This window comes from Echiichthys vipera (genome assembly GCF_963691815.1).
Source record: "Echiichthys vipera genome assembly, chromosome: 19".
Taxonomy (NCBI): Eukaryota; Metazoa; Chordata; class Actinopteri; order Perciformes; family Trachinidae; genus Echiichthys; species Echiichthys vipera.
This window is the reverse complement of record NC_139844.1, coordinates 6,003,092-6,028,385: the sequence shown is the minus strand read 5'-3', so window position 1 is coordinate 6,028,385 and position 25,294 is coordinate 6,003,092. Positions and strand designations below refer to the sequence as shown.

At 43.0% G+C, this 25,294-nt stretch overlaps 1 protein-coding gene across 2 annotated transcripts in view; it reads left to right on the top strand.

The window, feature by feature from the left end:
• The first annotated feature begins 3,469 nt into the window (after positions 1-3,469).
• Positions 3,470-25,294, top strand: part of pex7 (peroxisomal biogenesis factor 7) — a 57,737-nt gene continuing 35,912 nt past the window's right edge. For both annotated transcript variants that reach the window (XR_014593633.1, XM_083933556.1), the window contains exons 1-6: positions 3,470-3,576; positions 5,251-5,391; positions 5,524-5,581; positions 6,098-6,248; positions 6,379-6,456; positions 6,534-6,642. Coding sequence is in view for 1 of the 2 variants with exons in the window: in XM_083933556.1 (XP_083789682.1) it covers positions 5,283-5,391; positions 5,524-5,581; positions 6,098-6,248; positions 6,379-6,456; positions 6,534-6,642 (505 nt within the window). In the remaining variant the exon portion in view is untranslated. The remainder of the gene's footprint in view (positions 3,577-5,250; positions 5,392-5,523; positions 5,582-6,097; positions 6,249-6,378; positions 6,457-6,533; positions 6,643-25,294) is intronic.

Genomic DNA, 25,294 nt, shown 5'->3' with positions numbered 1-25,294 from the left:
TCATCTCTCACAACCTCACACTCTGGTACAACGTTTCTCTTTACAGGCAAATCAAACGTTTCTGGGATCTGCAGCCATGAGAGTCAAATAACAGGCGTCACAGCTGGAGCGGATTATGAGACAGTGGGTCCCTTTGTGGTGGTTTTACATCTGTTTTCACTTGTTCTGAATCTCTGTAGGCATGTTGGTTATTGTTTTACATCTATTTTAAGTTGCTTTGTGTCTCTTTGTGGACATGTTTTGAGTCAGGGCCCCTGACCCTATGGACTGTGTGCGTCTTTGCAGTCATTTTGTGAATGTTTTGCATCCCTGTGATTGTTTTTGCATTTGTTTTTTTAGTAATTTGGCATCATTTTGTGGGGGTTTTGCATCTATTTTTAGTTGATCGTGATCATTTTGGTTCGTTTGTAACTGGTATGTGAATGTTTTTGATGTTTTTGTGTTTTTTTTCCTTTCTAGCAACATTTGCAAGCAAGTCGGCCCCTGACCCTGTGGGCCCCTAGAGGTCCATTTAGTAAACCATCCACGTTCACACCCACTCCTTATATCATAATGCCTTTATATAAATAAAAAGTAAAGTTATGTTTGGACTTTGTGTAGAACAAGAGCACTTTATGACAAAGTTTATGAAAAAGCATGGTCATGATTTGAAATTGTACTCTGTAAGATTTTAATCTATTTAAAGTCCTCTTATGACAGAGTGAGTTAAAACGGTGATTGATCATGTGACCCACTAATGAAAGAACTTGTCTCTTTGCTGAGTCTTTACATCAGTGTGTCTGTGGAGACATTCCCCCTCTAAATGTTAATAAGACGCCATGTTAGTGACGCTGCTGACAGCTGTTGGTCTGCAGCTGGAGCTCGTCACTGCAGGTTACGCTGCATTCACTTGTAATCTGAAATTTCCTACTTCTGCGTCAGACTTCTAGTAGGGGCAGAGGTGTAACAGGAACGTGTGTGTGTATGGCTTTAAGCGGGGGAACATTTAGGGGACGGACTGGTAGTACAGCTTTGGGTTTGGAGGGGCTGTCTTGGTTGACACGTCAGTTGCGTGGAACATCGCATGGAAGTCTGGGACAGTGCCAAGGGAGTGGCAGACCGAGGTGGTGGTTCCTCTGTTTAAAAAGGGGGACCAGAGGGTGTGTTCCAATTACAGGGGTATCACACGACTCAGCCTCCCTGGTAAAGTCTACTCCAAGGTGCTGGAAAGGAGGGTTCGTCCTATAGTCGAAACCTCAGATTGAAGAGTAACAATGTGGATTCCGTCCTGGACGTGGAACATCGGACCAGCTCTTCACTCTTGCAAGGATCCTGGAGGGGGCCTGGGAGTATGCTCATCCAGTCTACATGTGTTTTGTGGATCCGGAGAAGGCATATGACCGGGTCCCCCGGGAGATACTGCGGGAGGTGCTGCGGGAGTATGGGGTGAGGGGGCCACTTCTGTGGGCCATCCAATCTCTGTACACCCAAAGCGAGAGCTGTGTCCGGATCCTCGGCAGTAAGTCGGATTCGTTTCCGGTGGGGGTTGGCCTCCGCCAGGGGTGCGCTTTGTCACCAATCCTGTTTGTGTTTTTCATGGACAGGATATCGAGGCGTAGTCGTGGGGGAGAGGGGATGCAGTTTGGTGGACTGAGGATCTCGTCTCTGCTTTTTGCAGATGATGTGTTCCTGATGGCATGGTACAAGCGTCTGAAATGGGTTTTCTCAGAAGGGTGGCTGGAGTGTCCCTTAGAGAGAGGGTGAGAAGTTCAGCCATCCGTGAGGAACTCAGAGTAGAGCCGCTGCTCCTTTGCGTTGAAAGGAGCCAGTTGAGGTGGTTCAGGATCATCTAGTAAGGATGAACCCTGGGCACCTCCCTAGGGAGGTGTTCCAGGCACGTCCAGTTGGGAGGAGGACTCGGGGCAGACCCAGGACCAGGATCCCCCAGTTAGAGCTGGTTAATGTGGCCCGGGAAAGGGAAGTTTGGGGTCCCCTGTTAGAGCTGCTGCCCCCCGCGACCCGACGCCGGATAAGAGGCTGAAGATGAGTGAGTCAAAAAAAACTACACCGTGACTCTAAACTCTCATCACAAATCAGACAAACAACATATTGTTATGATTTTGCTTTTAATTCCAAAATTTTTAACATCATTTTATATTTTCTTTAATATTTCTCGTTCTTGCTTTATGGCTTCTTATGTCAATGAAATCTCAATTATGAAAACTATTGTTCCTGTTTTTTTCTAATTAAAAAAAAAATCTCTTAAGGAATTCCTACAATATCGTTATGTCTCCGGTTTTTATTATTAGTTTCTTATCTATTTTGAGCTGCATTTTATGTTTATGTTTATGTATATTATTATTATTTAGACCTCCAGGCTCATTGCGTGTGAGTTATTCAGTAACTCAATGAAATCTTTGGTGCACCCTTTTAAAATAAAGTTGTGTTTAATCCATTTTTAAGAGCCAAACCAAAAACAGTTTGTTTTGTTTGTCAGTGGTTTTGTGGATTGTTTTTTAAACAGTTTTGTCTCAGAAATTATGAAACCAGTTTATCCCAGAGTCTGAATTTTTCCTGCCTTATTTATTTTATTCATTATAATTATATGTGCCTTATTTTACATTATTCTTTATAATTATATGTCTTATTATATTTTAATATTTTTGAATATATGTGCCTTATTTTATTCTTTATAGTTATATGTGCCTTATTATATTTGATTATTTATGAATATACATGCCTTATTTTATTCTTTGTCTTATTATATTTAATTATTTATGAATATACGTGCCCTATAATTCTAATTCTTTATAATTATATGTGCCTTATTTATGAATATATGTGCCTTATAATTATAATTCTTTATAATTATATGTGCCTTATTTATGAATATATGTGCCTTATATTCTAATTCTTTATAATTATATGTGCCTTATTTATGAATGTATGTGCCCTATAATTATAATTCTTTATAGTTATATGTGCCTTATTATATTTTATTATTTAGGAATACACATGCTTATTTTATTCTTTGTAAATAGGTGGAGATACTGAGCACCATTTGAAGAGGACGCAGTTGCAGTGTCGCCAACAAAGTTCTTGAATATGAATCTTGAATTATTCTTAAAAAGGAGTTCATGACACAGTTTTATTCCCCTGCTCTTTTAGAGGATGAGAGTTGTAATACATAGTTGTTAGTATCCACATAAAAAAAGTTATGTTGCTTTCATGTATGTAAAATATATATTACAGGCCACAATTAAAATGTAACTCCATTTACATAAACGCATGTTGTAGCATACCGTGTGCTGATTTGGGAAGATATAAAAACAATAGAAGAAAATATCGTTTTATTTCTGCGGTGCTGTTTTGTTTCAGAAACACCGCCACCTATCGACGCCTCTCGGTATTACAACCAAAGCTGCTTTCATCCGGGTTCTTAGGTCAGCTGATCAAAACACGGAAGTAAAGTGGGAGTAGAAGAAGAAGAGCTGCTGGAACCATCCTGACGTGTTTTCTAGAGTGTTTATGAACCGTTTCTGGTTGTTTTAACGTTTTGACGTGACGTTAAAGTGTGAAAGTTGTTCTCTTTCATCTGTGAGTAAGCTTTTAACCGTTATTAACGGATGCACCTGTCCGGTTTTAATGTGATTATGTGACGATTCTGTCATTTTCTTCCTTATTCATTCACTTCTGGAATAATTTAGCTACTATAGGAGATCCAAAATATCATAAAGAGACTACGTTTATCATTAGACTTATACATACTTCTATAGAAATAAAATGGAGGAAGTATTCAGCTCTTTTACCTCACTAAAAGTATCAATAAAGTGTAGAAATACTCTGTTATAGGGAAAAGTCCTCCATTCACCATGACTTACAAAAGTATCAGTATCAAAATATACTTTTTCAAATATATTTTTATTGATAGACTGAAAATCAATCAACATTAATTGTTTTACTCCATTTCTTAATAATAAAAAAAGACAAATATGGTTTGAAAAAATAAATAATTTTCTTGATTTAGAGTCAGTAGTAGTTATTCTGACCAGTATTTTAGCTCAGTACGTGTGGCTAGCTCTCAGTCCACATGGAGCAGCACTGGAGAACAAGATTAGAGTGGGTTTCTTAGTCATTACTTTGTCGCTAAGGATTTTCCAGAGATTCTCTATGGGGTGTAGATCCGGACTCTGACACCTCCTCCTCCAAATGTAACTGGCTTCTTTACACACTTTGGCTTCAGTTGTTCCTAGTCCGACGTCGAACATAATGTTTTCCATCAGACCCAAATAAATGTAACTTCACCAATGTCAGATCATGGTTTGGGGGATGTTTTCTGCAGCAGGAGTTGGGCTTCTTGTACAGCTCCATGACAGGGTGAATGCAGATGTTCATGTGAACCTCCTTCAGCAACATGCAACTCCTTCACTGCAATTGTCTCCCAATCAGCTGCAATTTTCATACAAGACAAAGCCCCCTGTCACACTGTAAAACAGGTGAAGCAGTTCCTTGAAGCTGAGAATATTGAAAGAATAAAATAACCAGAACAGAGTCCAGATTCAAACCCCATAGAGAATCTCTGGAAAATCCCTGGTAACAAAGTAGTGTCTTAGAAACCCACTACAGTTAGTGAACTGTGAAAGAGACTGAGTTAGAATGGACGCAGATCAAACCAGAGCAGTGTGAGAAACTAGTGATGTCCTGTGGGCGCAGATGAGCTGAAGCCATTCAAAGCTGTGGCCTCCACACTTCCTGTTCATTTTTTAATCCTAGAGAAGAAAACAGTGGTGAAATCTTCTCTTCTGACACAGTGGTTACTGATCTCTAATTTCGATCACTTCTTTTTTCCCCCTTAAAATAAAGGTTTTTGTGTGTGCAGTGGTACAGACACAGCAGATATTCTATCAAATTCTGAACAATAAAAAAATAACAGAATTTCAAGTATATATAACCTTTTAATAACTTAACTTATTTTTTTTAGTTTTAATTCAATTCAATTGCCAAGTGCCAAATCATAACAAAAGTTATCTCAGGACACTTTACAGAGTAGGTAAAGACCACACTCTATGACTTATTTATGATTTACATAGACCCAACAATTCCCCCGTAGAGTACGGTGGCAACGAAAACCTTCCCTATAACAGACAGCAAAGTCAGACAGACCCAGCTCTGTGGAGGACGGACATCTGTCTGCACCGGATGGGGAGGAAGAAAAGGTGAGAGAAAGAGAGAAGAGAGTTGTGTTGAATGTAATCCTCAGCCTTCCAGCAGGGAGCCCTCTGGGCCGCAAGAATCTGCTGGTGATGGTGAAGGTGTTTCGCTCTCCGGCCCGTCATGGCTACGCTGTGGAAGTGTCTCCGTTCATCCCCAACAGAGTGGCCTGTGCTGCGTCACAGTACTACGGCATCGCTGGTGAGTATGGTGCTGTTGTGGTCTGCTGGCTGTCTATTCTGTGCGTGCAGTGTTGCAGAGTCTGAAGCACCTCACTTAAACACTTTTGTCTTCTGTATCTGTGAGTTCTGTTCACTCTGTGTACATTTTCAGGCTCTGGCTCCCTTCTGGTCCTGGACGAGACGGAGACAGGGGTTGCTGTGGTGACAAGGTAAAGTTATTTCTTGTACAATTATCTTCATTATGGATTCATCTGTCCATCATTTCCTCCATTAATGGATCAGCTGTTTGGTCCATAAAAGTGTTTCCCAAAGCCCAAGATGACGCCCTCAAATGCCTTGTTTTGTTCACGTTTAAGAAGCTGGAATCAGTGAATTAGGAGGTTTTTTTTCTTAAAAAATGACTCAAAGTGATGAACGGATTATGTAAATAGTTAAATTAGTTTCTTATGGTTTCTGTCAGGTGGTCTTATTGTTGTGTCGAGCAGCAGAAGTGTTTCAAGCCTTCACACTTGGTTAGTTTAGTGTGAGCGCTGAAGTGGGTTCACGTTTAAACTCATCCTGTGTGTGTGTGTGTGTGTGTGTGTGTGTGTGTGTGTGTGTGTGTGTGTGTGTGTGTGTGTGTGTGTGTGTGTGTGTGTGTGTGTGTGTGTGTGTGTGTGTGTGTGTGTGTGTGTGTGTGTGTGTGTGTGTGTGTGTGCGCGCCCGTGTGCGCCTGTGCATGCCAGCTGGCAGTGGGGCGATGGTCTGTTCGATGTAGCATGGAGCGAAGCCAACGAGCATGTCATGGTCGCGGGGGGCGGGGACGGCAGCCTGCAGCTGTGGGACACAGCCAATCACAATGCTCCACTGAGAGTGGCCAAAGAACACACGCAAGAGGTGATACCCACACACACACACACACACACACACACACACACACACACACACACACACACACACACACACACACATACATTCACCAGAAGACAACACCATGTGGACTTGTGGATGATGTGTGTGTGTGAAGGTGTACGCTGTAGACTGGAGTCAGACCAGAGGGGAGAACCTCATCGTCTCTGGATCGTGGGATCAAACTGCTAAAGTGGTGAGTTGTTGTTTTGTCTTTTCCTTCCTGTTTCCGTCCTCTCCTCTGACAGCGCAGTCTTTTCTCGTCTCCTCCAGTGGGACGCCGCTCTCAGCCGATCGTTGAGCACGCTCAGGGGTCATGAAGGGGTCGTCTACAGCACCATCTGGTCGCCTCACATCCCAGGATGCTTTGCGTCCGCCTCAGGTGAGCACGCGCTTGACGCGCTGCAGAGAGTTGATTGAGTGAGTGATGAGAGAAAAACAGAATACTATTCATAAATGTTCAAACAGTCGAATGAAGTTTCTTTTGATCCTCAGGATGCAAACAGAGCTCTGAAACATATTCATCATGTTTAAATGGAATCACTGACTTTGTTCAGTTTGTTCAGTTTGAGTTGATGCAGGGTTTTATGTAATCCCGTCACCAAGTGGCGCTGTCGCTGTGTTGTTGAGGCTGCGTCTCACCTTTCAGGGCTGTGTGGATTTAGAGCTTCTCAGTTGTATTCAGGCCGTTCGGAGTCACGGAGGAAACAGCATTTTGGTTCAGTCTTGTTTCTGTAATGACTGTTCAGGGGGATGAGCACACACAGACTCTTTAAGTCTGAATTGCAGCCTCTTCTGTTTTAAACACAACAATTCCTGTTTTCAGTGTTTTATGTTAGGAAACGTAGTGTTGCAGGGATTCGCACAGGAATTTCTTCTGCAGATATTCGTCCATTCAGATCATTAATCTTAAGCTCCTGCAAAGAATCCTGCAAAAGCACCACTTTAAAGTGTGATTCCGGCGCAGAATCATCCCATGGTCTCTGTCGGCACTTGCATACATCAACTAAGCCATCGAGGCAGTGTTTCTCGTGTAACAACTATTAACGGAGAAATCTGGGAGAGTCGCTAACGGCTGGATGTGGCTAACACTGATTAGCTCGGGGCAGTATGGTGAAGGCATTAAAACGTCTTTTTATAACCACTAATTCTGCTCAAAAGAACACCAAACCTCTGCAGCAGCATAAGAAGAGTCCCTGTTTCTTTGTTAATAGTTCATACAAGAAAAAACTGTCTTGATGGCTTATTTGATGTATGTAAGTGCCAAAAAAGACCATGGGATGATTTTGCGCTGGAATTACACTTTAAATCTTGTGTTTATCAGACCACAAGGAGGAACAAAACAATGTAAAACAAATAAAAGTATATGCAAAACTACTACCAAGGGATGCAAAATGACAAAGCAAATTCTTTGAGGCTCTTTGAGTAGACAGGGCGGGGCACCTCTACATGTCTGTGCCCCGGGGCCCATCGTCTCATGCTCCGTCCATGTTTTAAACCTTGTTTATTTTAGTTTAAATGTACAGCGATGAATCGTGGTTCATGTCCACAGCGACGTTTTTACCTGGGAGAGGTCGCCCTGCTCGCGAAAACAGGCCGCACCCTCCTCAAACCGCGATGGCTGCACCTGATTGGCTCCCGGATTTAAAAAACAAACCAACATGGCGGCTGGTTTGGAAACTTTGTCTGATTATGAAAATAGTTGAATGAAATATTTCTGAAAACGTTGTAGACGAGAAATAATCTGTCATTTTAGATCAGCAACGGTTGATCTGGATGCTGGATGCCTGTCATTTGCATGAACCAGCCTGGACCTCATCTTAATGCAAAAACTTCCATTACATCTCTAAAGAGCTGCAGTCTGGCTCCTCATGGGGACACAAACTTGACACAAGCAGACATTAAATCAAGCGCTCCTTATGTTTCACATTTCAGTTAACAGAATCTCAGAGATCACCTCTCCAGAGTTGACAGATGTCCCTAAGCCGTCCTGTAAAGAAACCTGTGTCACAGAAACCAGGGTAGAGAAATAAACCTGGTGGCCCCGCTGCAGTGTCTCCTCTCGCTCTGTTGAGGAAGTGAGTTTTTTAGAAACGAGCTTTATTCAGAAGACGATTAAGTGAGTGAGTTTGGACCCGGAGGGAGAGCGAGGATTATCTTATCCGTTTGTGTGGGAGCGCACGCTAACGTTATCAGAGGGGTGGAGCTGCTGATGGATGTGTGTTTCGTCAGCGCTGTGTTCAGATCGTCAGACCGGTTGGAGTCTGATGTGCAGCAGCTGGTTTTCACTTCAGTATCAGTTTGTGAAGCGCTCTCTAACAAGTTGGCTAATGAGTTTTGGGTTAATTGGTTTGCTAGAACGAGCGGAAATCTCTGATGAGATTTTCCAGCCAGGACGATGTTAAGCTCCTGTTGCTCAGGGGTATCAGCACTGTGACCTTTTTAACTTTCATTTTAAAGTGAAAGACACACACACACACATCGGTGTTACTGTAGCTGCAGCATGTGTTCAAAAACAGAATCATAAAGAAGTTTGTCACTTGTTCACAAAGCAGAAGCATCAGGACCCCAAAGATGTAAAAAAAGTTTAATTTGAAGGTTAATTGCAGAATCCAGAGGTCAAGTGTTTCCAGTGACACTGAGCTCATTAGATCTGTGAGTCCAGATCTGATAAAGCAGCTCTGCAGCTAAATGATTTACAGAGCGCTGCCCTGCATGATAAAACCATTACTGTGGACCCAGTGTCCAGGTTACAGCCGATAATAGCTGCACACACACACACACACACACACACACACACACACACACACACACACACACACACACACACACACACACACACACACACACACACACACACACACACACACACACACACACACACACACACACACACACACACACACAAAACACACACACACACACACACACACACACACATATATACTGCTGCTGCTGCTGCTTCAAACACACTGTTGGTTTGTTTCATATTTATTTAGCACCATGTTTTGGTTTATCAGCTACACTGCTGTTGAAAAGTTCTGAATCAGCTGATGTTTTTCTTCCTAACTTTAATCATTTCTATTCTAACCATGGGGCCAGTTCAGACCGCTGCAACGACCTAAAACGGTTTCGTCTCATCATGAATCACGGAACAGATCTAGGGTTTAGCTCAGTGTCTGTACAGATCACGTATGGTTCTAAAGGTACAAGTGTTTGAAGGAAATGCAGCGATAGCGTGAGCAGTACCAGAGAGGGAGATAAGGCGCCGCTCTACGGGAAATGGTCGAATAGTTGAATATCGAGTAGAATTCTTTTCTTGAAATGTCCTTCCCTGGTTACAAGTTCCTCCAAAAAGAAAAAGAGAACCAAGACAAACTGAAATAAGATTTGAACAAGATACGCTTGATGCCAGATGGCAGTCAAACGTCTACGCTTGATAGTTTGGTGGCCGATCATTGATGGCCGATGCTGGATGGTTCGATGCTTGATGGTTCGATGCTTGATGGTTCGATGCTTGATGGTTTGATGCTTGATGGTTTGATGCTTGATGGTTCGATGCTTGATGGTTTGATGCTTGATGGTTTGATGCTTGATAGTTTGATGCTTGATGGTTTGATGCTTGCTGGTTTGATGCTTGCTGGTTTGACGCTTGATGGTTTGATGCTTGATTGTTCGATTTGATGGTTCCATGCTTGATGGTCGATGCTGGATGGTTCGATGCTGGATGGTTCGATACTTGATGGTTCGATGTTTGATGGTGGCTGGTTAATGGTCAGATGATCAGAGGGTGGATGGTCGATGTTGATGGTGAATGGTTAATTGTTTGGTGGTCGATGGTTCATTGTCAATGGTCAATGTTAATGGTTGGTGGCTGATTGATGGTCAATGGTTAGATGATGGTAGCTTTGGGCATGAAAACAAATGGCTGTAATGATTAAACCTCCCGAACAACTCAAGAACAGAACTTCTCCACAAACTTGTGTCCAGACTGAAGTGTTTGGGTCTGAAGTCTGAAAAAAATATGGCGGATGCTGTTGTGCAGCGGCCTGAGGTGAAGGACAGCAGCTCCACTCTGCTCTTTTTCTCTCTGACCTGCAGCAGCAGTGATACAACAGAAGAACAAATTAACTTCTGTGCCTCTGCAACCTGCTTCAATTCTGCGCAATTAAGTTGAATCCGGTCCTGTCGTTTATCTTGCCGTTGCTCTACTTTCAGTTTGTGTTTCTGTCTCTGTTTTTCCCCTGAAGGCTCACTCCGATCCTCTTGCAATCAGGCTGCAGAGACACACAGGGTCAGACGGAGACTCGCTGCACTTTAGTTGAGTGAAAAACTCCTCCACAAAAACAACCCAGAACACAGAAAGTCCAGACGCGTAGAGAACTGTGCTCTGACTCTGTTGGAGTTTCATCAGCGGGCTTAAAAAGAGGAAATGTTTGAGGTTAAAGGAGGTTAGGGGGTTAGGTTAAGGGGCGGCTGTCCTCCATTCAAGAGATCGACGGTTTGATCCCCAGCTCCCCCGGTCCGCATGTCGAAGTGTCCTTGACACTGAACCCTGAATGGCTGTCTGTGCTGCACATGGGTGTTTGAATGTGGTGTGAATGGTTAGATTAGATTAGATGGTATGTAGATGTCCTCTGCCATCTGTGTGAATGTTTGTGTGAATGGGTGAATGTGACAAACACTGTGAAAGCGCCTTGAGTAGTCAGAAGAATAGAAAAGTGCTATATGAGTACAAGTCCATTTACCATTTACCAAAGGAGCGGTGTGCAGGATTTCAGGAGATCTATTGGCAGAAATGTACTAATATTCATAATAATGTTTTCATTATCTGAGAATGAGAACTTCATATCTACATAGGTAACAGGTCTTCTTCATAGACCGAAAATAAGACCTGGATACCTGATCCCAAAACGTCTCCTCTTCAGTTCAATGAGAATCGCTCGCCAAAAAAAGCTTCTGGGCTTTTATGTGCAGTCGAGTTTCTCCTGCTGGCCCCACCCACTCGGCGCATAGACCTTACATTGGGATGATTTAACAGGTTTTTAAATTACTTTTCTGAGCTTGAAGAAACATAAAGTAAGTGATAATGTAGCTGGTTTCCAGTTGGAGGTGTCAGCAGTTTTACAGACGTCTGTCACAGTGGTGCTCTCTGGGGAAAATGCTTCTTAGTCTGCAGGGGGATTTTTTGTTGCAGTACGGCGAGTGACCACTGGAAAAAATTGTCTCCAAGTGTGTGAGGCGGCGCCCGGTTGCCCCGCCATGTTTCTACACCCGCCCCAGTAGACGGGCCCATTCGTGTGCGTGTGCGTGTGCGTGTGCGTTCGTGCGTGCATGCGTGCGTGTGTGTGTGTGTGTGTGTGTGTTCAGTATCTATGAGAGTGTGTTTCACCAGAGAGTTAAGTGCTCATCGGCCAACACACACACAGAGTCCATCTGTAAATTATGTGTGTGTGTTTGTTCATTGACAGCAGGTAGTGTCTGGTTAAATAATTGATAGCAGGCATCCATCAGAGACAAAGGCACACACACACACCTGGCCTCGGCGAAGCTTTAGCTCAACATGAACTCCTCTTTCTGTGTTTCCAAGAAAGAAGCGACTCATCAGGATTCAGAACTGTAATAAATTCAACGGTGGAATTAAATAAACCAAAAGTAGAAATCAGGGTGTTAGGGAAGAATTTATTATGATGCCAGAAAAGAAAAGAAAATCCTGTATGTCTGATACTGAAGGAGTTTAATTACTTGACCAAGGAGAAAGAAGAGTCGTCCACACAAAGTAGTGCGTGATGCCACCTTAATTCTGAGGCCCAAACGGTAAATCCCAGATTCTAATACTAGGAAGGTGGATCGAGACAGCAATGAGATGTGCTTACATCTCAAAACAATAATCAGAACAAAGCCAACTATACTAACGAGGATTGGACATTAACAGGAATAGCGGAGGTCCTTTGAGGTCATCCCACACACTATTGGCGGACCTCCTTTAATTAGCTCATTCTTATTCTTATCTCCAGTTGTAGGAGTTCAGCTGGGAGCTTCAACGTTATAATCTGCAAGAAACAGTTAGCTAGTAAAACGTCTGTCTTGGTGACGTTTACTGAATTAGCCACATTAGCTCACAATAGCTCCACCGCCCGGGAGCTAGGCTAACAGAACACATTACTAGATAAAGAGGAGTGGGAGTCAATGTTGAAATTTTTCTGTGCTGTTTATCATCCCCCACAGCTGCTCATGGATATTAGATTATTTACAGTATCATACATCAGGACACAACGCAGCCGGCCCCAAAACCCCCAGAGGCTTCAAGCGAGAGAACAACAAAGAGTGAGACAAAGGGACGGATAAACTGAGAGGAGAAGGGGGAGACGCAAAACAAAACTTTCTGCATCTTTCTGTTGCTGTGAGGTTCACACTCTTTCTCTCTCTCTCTCTCTGTCATGCATGCACGCATGCATACACACAGACACAGACACAGACACATACACAGACACACACACACACACACACACACCCTCTGTAGGCCTGGTGTTGATAGAGGGGTCTTGTCTCACATCAGAGTGCTCTGCTGCAGGCCTGGTCCCAGCTGTAATGAGAAGACGGCCAACGATCGATAGATAAAGAGAGACAGAGAGAGAGAGAGATAAGTTAAAGTGTAATTCCGGTGCAAAATCATCCCATGGTCTTTTTCAGCACTTACATACATCAAAGAGCCAGCCAGACCGTTTTTCTCATGTATAAACTTTTAAAGGAGAAATCCGGGAGAGTCCTTAGCATCTGGACGGGGCTAACCCTGATTAGCTCGGGCCAGTAGGGTGAAGGCATTAAAACGTCTTTTTTAACCACTAATACTGCTCAAAATAACAGCAAACCTCTGCAGCAGCATGAGAAGAGTCCCTACACAGAAAAGGAAGCACAAACAACGTAGTTAGTGAATCTGCAGTTTATTAAAAGAGTGTTTTGAAAGACTTACCTACTTAAATTCTCGTAGTAAAGTCCATTCAAGTGGATCAGCAACGTCAATTCCAAAGGAAGGAGCCCATTGGTGCTTGTTTTCTGTGTAGGGACTCTTCTCATGCTACTGCAGAGGTTTGCTGTTCTTTTGAGCAGTATTAGTGGTTAAAAAAGACGTTTTAATGCCTTCACCGTACTGGAAAGGAAAATCGACCTTTCCACTCATACGTCTTGAAATTGTTCGTTCCCATGGATCTATCATTTCTATCGAGTGTCATTGGTGCAGTGATCCAGCTTGTGTCTCTCTGACCTGGGGTTGCAGAGGGAAGCTCTTCTGACCACACATGTGTTGAAGAAATAAAGACGCTTTATAGATGCATTTGTTGATGGAGCAGAAACAAGCATCTTCTACTGTGATGCCAGCAGGCTCAAGCCCCTTTCACACAGAGGGTCCACTACAGCGCCGTCATTATGGCACGCAGCAACGCCGCCATTCTTCATTCACACTGGATCAAAAAAAGGTTGCGGAATGCCAGAAGGAAAAGTCAGTGATCCACACCATTAATCAACATTTGTCTTAATGAATTAAACTGATTTTACTACTAAAAATACCTTATATTTTGAATGTCCTAATGTAAAATATTATTTAAGTCCCTATAAAAAAACACACTTTATTCAGGTAAGCTTTAATGTGTCTTGTTGACCCGAATTATTTTATTTAAATTAAACTCCCATTCAGAAGTTCATTCACTTAAAGACGTCAATATTTTTACTTTTAAATAACCGATCTGTGTCAGCAGTAGTACAGTTTTTGGCTTTATTCTATCAAAGTTTCTGTTTAAACATTACACCATCATTTATATTTGTAGGTTAGAGTTGATTTCATGATGTTAAACTAAAGCCTAACTTTCTATTTTTGTAACCAAATATAATTTTAACGGCCTAATTTATCTGTGTGTTAACAAGAGTCGTCAAAAGGACGCTAACACCGGTGAATTAGCGTTGTGCTCCTCTCGGCCTGGAGGCCCGATTTCCTCGCAGTAAACACTGGGAGCTGCTGGTCGTCCACATTAACATCGATATTATCAAAGCATCCAGGACCATACTTCAGTCCTTCACAATAAAATGACATGCTTTATCAGCTCGAAAATATACTGTAAAGTCTTCTTTATTTCCATTTTTAATGTAAACCACCACCTGAGCCACTCAGGCTGAGCGGCGACCAAACGTTCTGACTGTTTTCTCTCATCAAAGTCACATTTTCGTTTACTAATTTGACATGTAAATGCACATGTACAAACATGACATTTAATTTGTAGATTCTTATTAGTGTGTAAATAAATTCCACTTGCATTCACGCAGTAAAAGCACCACGAAAAGGCCGGAAAGTGCAGCAGACCGGATCCATCCGGATACGGCTAATACCAGCGAACGGCGTCCGACTGGTGATACAGTTACATTAACCTGATATAATTTTATAGAACCAGCTGATAAAATAAATGGGATTAAAGTCAATGCTCCTCGTAAAGCAGTTTGTTTAAAGCTCCAACATAAATGTCATCATTTCCCGCACGGTGGGGCCTCACGCTGTTTTACATAATAACTGTGACTGTAAACATTCAACAGGGAACATTCACACACTCATTCACACAGAGAAGAGATTAAATCACATTAAAATCATGTTTGAACATTTAATATGTCACTGTTGCAGAAAACACTACAGGTCAAATCCCCGACATGTAACTGTGGTGGCTCTTACAGATGGATGGATGGGTGGATGGTTGAGTGGATGGATGGTAATGAGTTGTCAAACAGAGCTAGCTAGCATTAGCGCACAGTGGCGAATCGCTGCCTTATCTCCCCATGGAGGCCTCCCCTCTAGTGGCGCTCTGCCGTGAGCATGAGAGGCTTCATGGCCGCTGCCGGCTTTGAAGAGAGAGGAAGAGAGGACCAAGAGTGACGGAGAGGAACGCGGAGATACGGAGTAGAGCAGGGGGGGGCAGATGGCGTCTCATTCCGATAAAGCTTATCGGGGGTTCCCATGCTCCTCACTGCCTCTTACATCTTCTCCTCCTCTCATCCCTCTCTTCTCTCCATCCCCCCCTCTAATTTGCTCCAGTGCCACACAAGACCTCCAGCATTAGAGAGAGTGTGTGTGTGTGTGTGAGAGAGAGAGATCTGCCCTCCACATCTCCTCCAGTGTCACTTGTGATGCCAGAGTTGCTCTCAGCTCTGCAACAAATCAGAGCTTCAGTAATCATCAGCAGAGATCTTTGCTCTCCAGTTGGATTTGATTTCAGTCGTACAGCTTCGTTGGACTGAAACAGAACAAATGATCAACAGAAGAAGATGGTTGGCTGTTCAAGACCATTTTTTCATACGCACACATTTCCTATAATGTTAATGGAGCCATGTTCTTTACTTTGGTAAAACCAGAAATAGTTTAGGCAGTTTCTCACACCACATTTGCATGTTCTTGTTCATCAGTGTGTCATATTAACATCTACCGAGCGTTATTTTCCTTCCCGCCTGCGCTGTGAAAAAGGCAATGATTACGAGCCAATCAGAGGTTGAGTTGGGTGGGTCTGAATATAGAAAGGGGAAAAATAGTGATGTCCAAACAAAGCTTCATGAAGCTATATGAAGTATTCTTTTCTGAGCCAACTAGATGGCACTAACTGTACAACAAAGGGTTGAAAACAAAACAAATCACCAGTCCTTGAGCCTTTTTCCTTTAAACCAAGAGCTCCATCTAGTGGCTTCAGAAAACAAAAAAAATGCTTCACGAAGCTTCACGGAGTTTCATTTGGGCACCACTAAGGAAAAAGTCTGGCAATGGCTGTGAAAGAGGTCGTTTTGCACACGGATCATCAGGCGAATTCACAGGAATCTGGTGCACGTGCACTGACGAGCACTCGATTGGACAGAGCGGATGAGTTCGGTGGTAGAGGGGGAGGGGCGTGAGAGTTGTAAACATTCGAAATTTGACTGAGTCACCCGATCTGCCAGACTTGCTGACTGCAGCTTTAACTGGAATTTGAACCTCCTCACTGACTCGGACCCACAGCGTCACACAAATCCACCTAAAACGTTCAATATTTTCATCCTGTGCGATGAGGCAATGGACGCAACAACGCGTGTTTTGCATCGCATGTAACACAAGATTCCCGTCGCCCCGCTTGAAACGTGTGCGTGTGTCATTGCTTCTGCACAATGACTTTGTATGCAATCTTGTGGCGTACTTCGAGGCCATCGCATCCAGTCTGAACGCAGCTTTAGCCTGAACACTTAGGCAAGGAGACAACCTATAAGAAGCTTTATGCACCGCTCCGTAATGAACCCCTTAGCTCAGGGAAATATTTTGATTTAGGGACACACTTAAAACTAAAACCTTATGCAACCGGGCACTGGTCTTTCCTTGTGTGAGAGAAATTTAAAGACAGTTTGAAGGTAACTGGAACCCTGCAGTCCACTCTCCCTGCTTGGAGTCTTCACATCTGGCTCCAAGTTGTGAAACACCTCGTAGCTCGTAGCATTAACCACTTGTCTCCGTCCACTCCTGTTTCCTCTCACTGTTGACAGAACTGAACAGTAATCTCAGGATTAAAAGCAGCACAACGTCTTCAGTCTGCATGTAATTCCTCTGCTCGCTTGTGTTTCTCCACAAGGCCACTGTGCCAGCTCGCCTCGATCCAGCTGTGTGTGTGTGTGTGTGTGTGTGTGAGTGAGTGTGAGCGAGCTGCGGAGGTGGCTGATCTCAGCTTCATCAGCTAATAAAAACAATGGTGTAAATGTGTGTGACTGCAGCTCTCTGACTTTATATTTGAACCCTCTCTGCTGCCGTCTCCCACACACTCGCTGCGATCACATTAAGCCGCGACTCTGAATATTTAGCGAAACCACAAAGATGTTTTTGAAATGCAAATACCTATAATATGCATGACGGGTGAGAGAAGAAGACCCCCACCCCCATCAGGGAGGGAAGAGCTAGAAGAGATCAGCAACAGAAAGTCGTTTTCAGTTTTGAAACCTGCTTTTTGTGTTTGTCTGAGACGTGAAGTCGATTTTTTGGATTGAACTTTCAGTCCTTCTCCAGAGTAACCATATCTGTGTTTGCACTTCTGTATATGATGTCAGGAACACTTGATTGGTCAGAACGGATCGATATGAGCCAATCAGTGAAGTCACTTCGACTGTTCATCAGTCAGAAAGTCAATATTTTTTCGATCACAGTTTCTGATGGAGATTTTGGGTGAGAAGTGTTGTTGAGAAACCATCAGGTAGGGATTGGGTTCAGTGGGATTTAAAAAAAAATCAGAATCTTAATTTTTGCAGGTTATATTTCAACATTTGTGATCTTTAATCACTACTGTTGTCCAACATAGAGGAGCAGGAGAAGAGAAAAACATGGGGTAACGCCGTCGCATTTCATGATACCGATAGTCTTTGCGATAAATAAACCAGATATTAAAGGTTGAATATGGAGAATGAGCATAATTGAGCTTAATGAAGCATTTAGTTTCTCAAGATCTTTGGCGCAAAAACAAAAAATAATTCCAGCAGTCGGGTTGCCAGAATCGTTGCCCAGTATCCTACAGGAGACCGGCGCCTGTTTGAGCCTGTTTGAACCTGTTTGAACCCAAATCGCACCATAAAAACCAGTATCGCATAAGAGTTTGACTGACAGTTACTTTTAGCCGTTAGCATTAGCCGCTACAGCTAAGTAGACATTAAAGTTAGCTTACGGATGAAGGAGAAACGTAGCCATTTGGGCGTGCATTTGAATGGCGTTTCTCTCAGTCCATGGAGTAAATGCTTGGCCTATATTGACTCTGGTTTTTGCCCGTCTCCGCTCACCCAGCTTCTGGGACAAATAACGCCCCCTTCACTGAGGCTCCGAAGCAGCTGCAGGATTGGCAAATTCCATTTCACCCAGTGCCAGCCTACAGTAGCTGCACCCAACAACAGACAACCCTGGCAACCAGCAACGCCCAACGCTATTGGCTGCTACAAAGGAAACAGAATGGGAAAGAAAGTCAACGTCAAACCTGTAAAAAAAATGAATCCAGACTAAATATATTTTTTATGGAAAAGCATTCCTTTAATTCTGTACCCCTCAAAACGCCCCGTGGTTGTATTATTTTTAAAAGAATATAGCTTTTAATAAAGATTCTACATATTCAACCTTTAACGTTTAATCAGTTCTGCTGCTTTCCACTGTGCAAATTGCTTGTTGAATAAAAAAAAAGGCATTTTACGAGAAATACTTCCTACTATGTTGTGACATTAGAAACAGCTGATTATACTTTGAAACTCCTATTGTAATCAATAGTGTGTGTGTGTGTGTGTGTGTGTGTGTGTGTGTGTGTGTGTGTGTGTGTGTGTGTGTGTGTGTGTGTGTGTGTGTGTGTGTGTGTGTGTGTGTGTGTGTGTGTGTGTGTGTGTGTGTGTGTGTGTGTGTGTGTGTGTGTGTGTGTGTGTGTGTGTGTGTGTGTGTTGAACTTGCTGATACAGCACAGATACAAGGTGTAATAGAGTGAGACCCTTTGTACAGAAGCCAGCCTCTAATGTGCTGCAGAACACGCATGCACGCACACACACACACACACACACGCACACGCACACGCACACACACTCACACACTGCCTAGTTGGCATGTTTTCCACTTGATGTGACTTGATGCCAGTGGAGAAGTGGAGCGTGTGCGCGAGGAGGAGGAGGATGATGAATAGCAGAGGGATGTTGAAGGGTTAAAGCGGTGGTGAAAAGATCAATGAAGAGGAGGGGGGATTGGGCCGATGCTGGGATTTTTCACCCATCGTTGGGTCTGAACAGGAGGAGGGAGGCAGGATTAACCTGCTGGTCAGTAAACAGGGGGTGAAGCCAGGAAAGGGCTCCCTTGCTGCAACAACAAACGGTCAGGATTTGTTCTCTCCTTCTTCTGACACAGCTTCCAAAATATTTCCAGCCCGTTTTTGCCCCCGTCGTTCGCCTCAAAGGGACGTTTCAGAGCCCCAGTCACATAATCCTATTAAGCTAATTTATTTAGTTGGCAACTTCCACATGGTGACTCTAAGGTGGCTCCAACATTTCATCCATCCTCTCTCTTTGAGCCACACCAGCACCGTCTTTATTATTAAAGTTAGTTTTCCTAAAACAAAGTGTGAGGACTTTAACTTCTGTTCCCTGAAGGAGAGCGGCGACGTGCAGCTGCCAGTTCCTGCAGCAGCCTCACGGTTAGTCCTGCCCTAATGGGGAGAGAGAGGAGGGGATTTTCCGCTTAAAGGTTTTCTTACATTTAAAACTTAAGTAGATGCATGACCGGAAATACAGCAAGTGAAATAAGTAAACTGAAAGATGAATGCTGGAAGGAGATCAGAGAGGCAGACAAGGGAAGAAAACTCAGGTTTCTGATCAAACACAGCACAAATTTTAACTGAATTTACAGAATTTATAGATGAATGCACATTCGCAGTCTCAGTCTAGTCTTAAATTTGTTAATCCAAAATTAAGGTCTTAAACCGTCTTAAATTCATTTAAAATGTTATATCCTAGTCTTCAATACATTACTCAAAGATCTTAAATTTGTCTTGGCAGAACTGTTTAATGTTATATATATTTTCTTTTTCTTGCGGGCCTTTTCGAAAAAGGATATGTAGAGAGGCCACTTTTTCACTAGCAGCTGATATAAATGCTTGTTAGTTAGTCTGCAACTATGAGTAAGTGTTAATTTATTGAGAGTTGGCTCACGTCTGTCAACCTGCATGCATTCTGTACATATCTACCTTCAAGCCCTGCACCATGGGGGTCAAGGCTGTCAAGAGCCACAAACAGACCCCAGCCAGGTCACAGTTTTGCATCTCTGCTCCTGGGCGAGCGCCGCAGACGGCGGAGGGCAGCATTCGGTGGGATACCAACACTTAAATCGAAGGTTTGTGGATTTTAAACACAGTGGTGAAGCACCAGTCGTACAACTCCACTGAGGGGATAGGAGATCTCTTCCGTTTGATGTTCCCTGACTCACAAATCGCGAGCAGGTTTACTTCTGGAAAGCGGAATCCCCCCACCATCGCCTATATTTATCGTGTTTTTGGTCTTAAATTTCATTCAAGGTGGCATTAAATACGTCTTAAAATGTCTTAAATTGGACTTGCTAAAACTTGCAGATACCCTGTTGCTGATATTATTTTGATTAGGTAACAGCCATTTGGAAGGGATTTATGTTTGATAAATCACAACTCCTTTGTATGTATGTGTCATTGTTTAACATGTTAAACACTTTATAAATGAGACGCAGTGATGCTTTCAGAGTTAACAGGCTCTCATTTTTACTTCCTCTCTTCAGTAAAACAAAATAACCGACACAAAAATGAGACAAATCAGTGCGTCCTCCTTTTTTATCCTCAAAGCAATTTCAGTCAAAAGCAACTGTACTGGTTATTTGTCTAGGAAGACGTTTCACCTCTCATCTAAGAGGCATCATCAGTTCATGTACACATCTGACCAGGCTGGGACTGGTCCAACAAACTGGTGTGAGATCCAGGTATTTAACCTCTCACAAGGCCGATGATGTCACTGAAACCTTTTGTGCTCCAAGTGGCAACGCCCGTTGTTAGAGTGGCAGTCGTTGGTGGGAAGTTGGTTTTGACTTCTTTAGTGCTCTATTGAGTCTGAACGACAGTCGTTGGGGTCACAGGAGGACATGTGTGAACAGTTGTTTTTTGAGGTTAGATTGTTGAATCTCCTGGGAAGGGATGAAAGGGCAGCATTGTAAATTGGAGATAAGTGGTGTCTCAGACCTCCTCCTCTGTTTAGCAATGGTTTCTCTACTTTTACATAGATGGCTTCTTTTACTCCTCTTTCAAACCATCTGTCCTCTCTGTGCAAGATTTGGACATTGTTGTCATCAAAGGAGTGGGCTTTCTCCTTGAGGTGTAAGTGGACAGCGGAGTCCAGGCCTGAGGAGTTAGCTCTCCTGTGTTGGGCCATGCGTTCATGCAGTGGTTGTTTTGTTTCTCCAATGTAAAGATCTTTGCATTCCTCGTTGCATTGGACAGCATAAACCAGATTGCTTTTGTGGGTGTGTGGTGTTCTGTCCTAGGGATGTACTAGTCTCTGTCTGAGTGTGTTACCGGGTTTGAAATACACAGGGATGCAGTGTTTGTTGAAGATCCTCCTGAGTTTCTCTGATACCCCAGCCACATACGGGATGACTATGTTGTTTCTCTTGTTTTCTTTTTCTTTCTCAACCACTTTGGTTTTTCTTTCTGGAAGCAGCTGCCGTTTTCACAAAGGTCCAGCTGGGGTAGCCACAAGTTGTGAGGGCGCCTCTCAGGTGCTTGTGTTCTTCCCCTTGGGCCTGTGAGCTGGTGTGTACGTTATCAGCTCTATGCTGCAGTGTTCTGATAACGCCGAGCTTGTGTTCCAAAGGGTGGTGAGAGTCAAACAGTAGATATTGATCTGTGTGAGTGGGTTTTCTGTACACCCCAATGTGGAGGCTCCTGTCATTCTCCATATGGACGTCACAGTCTAAGAAGGGCAAACTGTTGTCCTTGACTTCTTATGGTGGAGTAAGAAACACATAACAGATGTGTTAAGAATTTGTCAGACAGAGTCTGGTCTTAGCCAAGGGCTTGAACTTTGCCATGACACCAAAAGAGGTACCCGTTGTGGAGTTGATTACGGCTACAGAATCGGCTATAAAGAAAAACAACCTTAATGGAACTGGCCTGGACTCTGCTGTCCACTTACACCTCAAGGAGAAAGCCCACTCCTTTGATGACAACAATGTCCAAATCTTGGACAGATGGTTTGAAAGAGGGGTAAAAGAAGCCATCTATGTAAAGTAGAGAAACCATCGCTAAACAGAGGAGGAGGTCTGAGACACCACTTATCTCCAATTTACAATGCTGCCCTTTTATCCCTTCCCAGGAGATTCAACAATCTAACCTCAAAGAACAACTGTTCACACATGTCCTCCTGTGACCCCAACAACTGTCGTTCAGACTCAATAGAGCACTAACAAAGTCGAAACCAGCTTCCCACCAACGACTGCCACTCTAACGACGGGCGTTGGCACAAAAGGTTTCAGTGACATCATCGGCCTTGTGAGAAGTTAAATACCTGGATCTCACACCAGTTAGTTGGACCAGTCTCAGCCTGGTCAGATGCGTACATGAACTGATGAAGCCTCTTGGATGAGAGGTGAAACGTCTTCCTAGACAAATAACCAGTCCAGTTGCTTTTGACTGAAATTGCTTTGAGGATAACGATGACCTGGACGAATGAGAACATTCACAGGCTTGTCCTTCTTTTTTCTTCTCTCATCAGTGGAGAGTCCATCGTGGTGAATTTTCATCAAGATAATTGTGAATATCCTCATAAGGGACTTGAGCGGTGATCTGACTACAGTTCAGTTGTTGCATGTAAAATGAACATCGCTGTGTAATCATCAACCACAATAACATCTGAAAGAAAACACTATTTCAATTCTTCTAATCAAATCCTCTGGGAACGACGGGCTTTAAAACACCAAAGTCACAAAAAACACAAACAAAACTAACTGACGGAGGCAGCAGCTTCTGCGTTCTGTGACTTAAATCTCTGTTTTTGTTGATGGCGGCTTTGACAAGAGCTTCAGAACACACAACTGTCCCTTTTTAAAAGAGCTCAAATGATGTAAAACCATGTGGAGAACACGATGGAAATCAGACATTTCCGTTTAGCTTCTGTGTTCATGTGAGGTTTTCAGCTCTTTGTGTACGTCGTCATTTACTCGCTCAGTCTGCCTACATTTAGTTTTTTATCAATACTTTTCCAACTCAGACACAGTTTTTGTCATATTTTCACTTTCCTCAGGTTGTTGACGCTCATATTGAAAAGTCAAAGAAAACAGGTAGACAGAATCTGCATGTATTCCACGTTTTGAAGCTTACAGAAGCCGTGAAACGAACAAGGAGGGAAGAGGAGGAGGAGGACTAAGTGTTAAAGGTTCTGCTTTATGGTTGTCGCAGTGTGTTGGCAGACACTCCACCTCTGCCCAGGAAAACAAACACACACACACACACATACTGTACATATTTACACACACACACACACACACATACACACACACACACACACACACACACACACACACACACACACACACACACACACACACACACACACACACACACACACACACACACACACACACACACACACACACACACACACACACACACACACACACACACAGTCTTTTGGGTTGAAGCCATAATTAAGTGGTCCCTGAAATGAGTGTTCACAAGAGAAGTTATCCTGGGACACTCACACACTTGGAGTCGTGTTCCCCTCAATTAACCTCTTCTTCTCTTTCTATATACCATATTTTCCGCACTATAAGGCGCACCTAAAAACCTTCAAATTTCTCAAAAGCCGACAGTGCGCCTTATATCCGATGCACCTTATATATGGACCAATATTGAGCCACAACAGGTCTCGCAACTACGGTAAGCAGCCGCCGACTCTATTTTCCCCCGTAGAAGAAGTAATGCGCGGTGCATGTTGAGATATACGACTGCGCGAAACGTGCCGTTTCATTTCCATTTGTGTGTTTGTGTAAAGAGCCCAAAATGGCTCCTATTAAGAGACACGCTTACGACGCAGAGTTTAAACTCATGGCAGCAGCCAGAGAGTTTAACATTAACGAATCAATGGTGCCGAAGTGGAGGAAGCAACAAGATGACCTGCGCCAAGTAAAGAAAACTAAACTGAGTTTCCGAGGGAACAGAGCGAGATGGCTATAGTTGGAGGAAAAACTCAAACAGTGGGTTGTTGAACAAAGAGCAGCAAGTAGAAGTGTCAGTACAATCACTATTCGACTGAAGGCAACAGCGCTAGCACGCAAACTTAACATCAATGAATTTAGAGGCGGTCCTTAACGTAACCCCAGCCTCGACTCTAGCGTCTATTCCATGCGCCTTATAATGCGTTGCGCCTTATATATGAAAAAAAAGTTACAAAATAAGCCATTCATCGAAGGTGCGCCTTATAATGTGGTGCGCCTTATAGTGCGGAAAATACGGTATACTGTATATTATATATATATATATATATATATACACAGAAATTACAGAGATAAGTGTTCATTCTTGATTTATTCTGAAATAATGTTATTTTTTATTGTCCAGAATTTGATAGAATATCAGATGTGGCTATATAAATTTCCCCCTGGGATTATTAAAGTATTTCTGATTCTAATATACCACTGCTGTCCTAGCATGTTTTTTTTAAATAACATTTCAACAAAAACCTTTACTTTGTGAGAAAAAGCAATGAGCAATATTAGAGAACACTGTCATATCCCTCCCAGTTATTGGTGTTAATCTGCACCTGGTGACAATTGACTTCATTGTTGGACACACCCTTTTTATCTGCAGCTCTCCTGGTTACTTTGTAAGATGGTGAGCCGCTCTAAGGAGACTGAAACCCTGAGACAGCACGTTGTCCAGATGAAGGCCAAAGCGATGACCCTCTCAGCCATCAGAGAGAGGCTCGGCGTTTCACTGGTCTCACTGTTTAAGACAATTTGGACTGGAAGCTCACTCTGCAGTGACCAAACCTCTCATCAGCAGAAAGAATAAAAAGGCTAGACTTGCCTGTGCTGAGGAGCATGTTGTGTGGACAGAGAAGAACTGGTCCAGAGTGACTTCAGTGATAAGAGGACGTTCAATTTATTTGGGTCTGATGGGAGCATTATGTTTGGCGTAGGACTGGAGATTCTATTCTATTAAATTCTGAACATTAAGAATTAACAGTATTTCAGAATTAATCAAGAATTATTACTTTTTTCTCTAATTTTGATCACCACTGTATATACAGTATATATTCTCTCCCTCTGGTTGTTTCATGTTCCAGATTCATTTATTATCATATGTACAGTAAAAACAGTGAAGGTCTTACTTTGGTCATTGCTCATTTTGCAGTGAAATAAAAGAATAAAAGACATTTTATTTGGACATTAAAGTGAAATTCCATCTGGAATTCATCCCAAATACAACCATAAAATAAGCCATTGATAATTTCTTCCGTCTAAC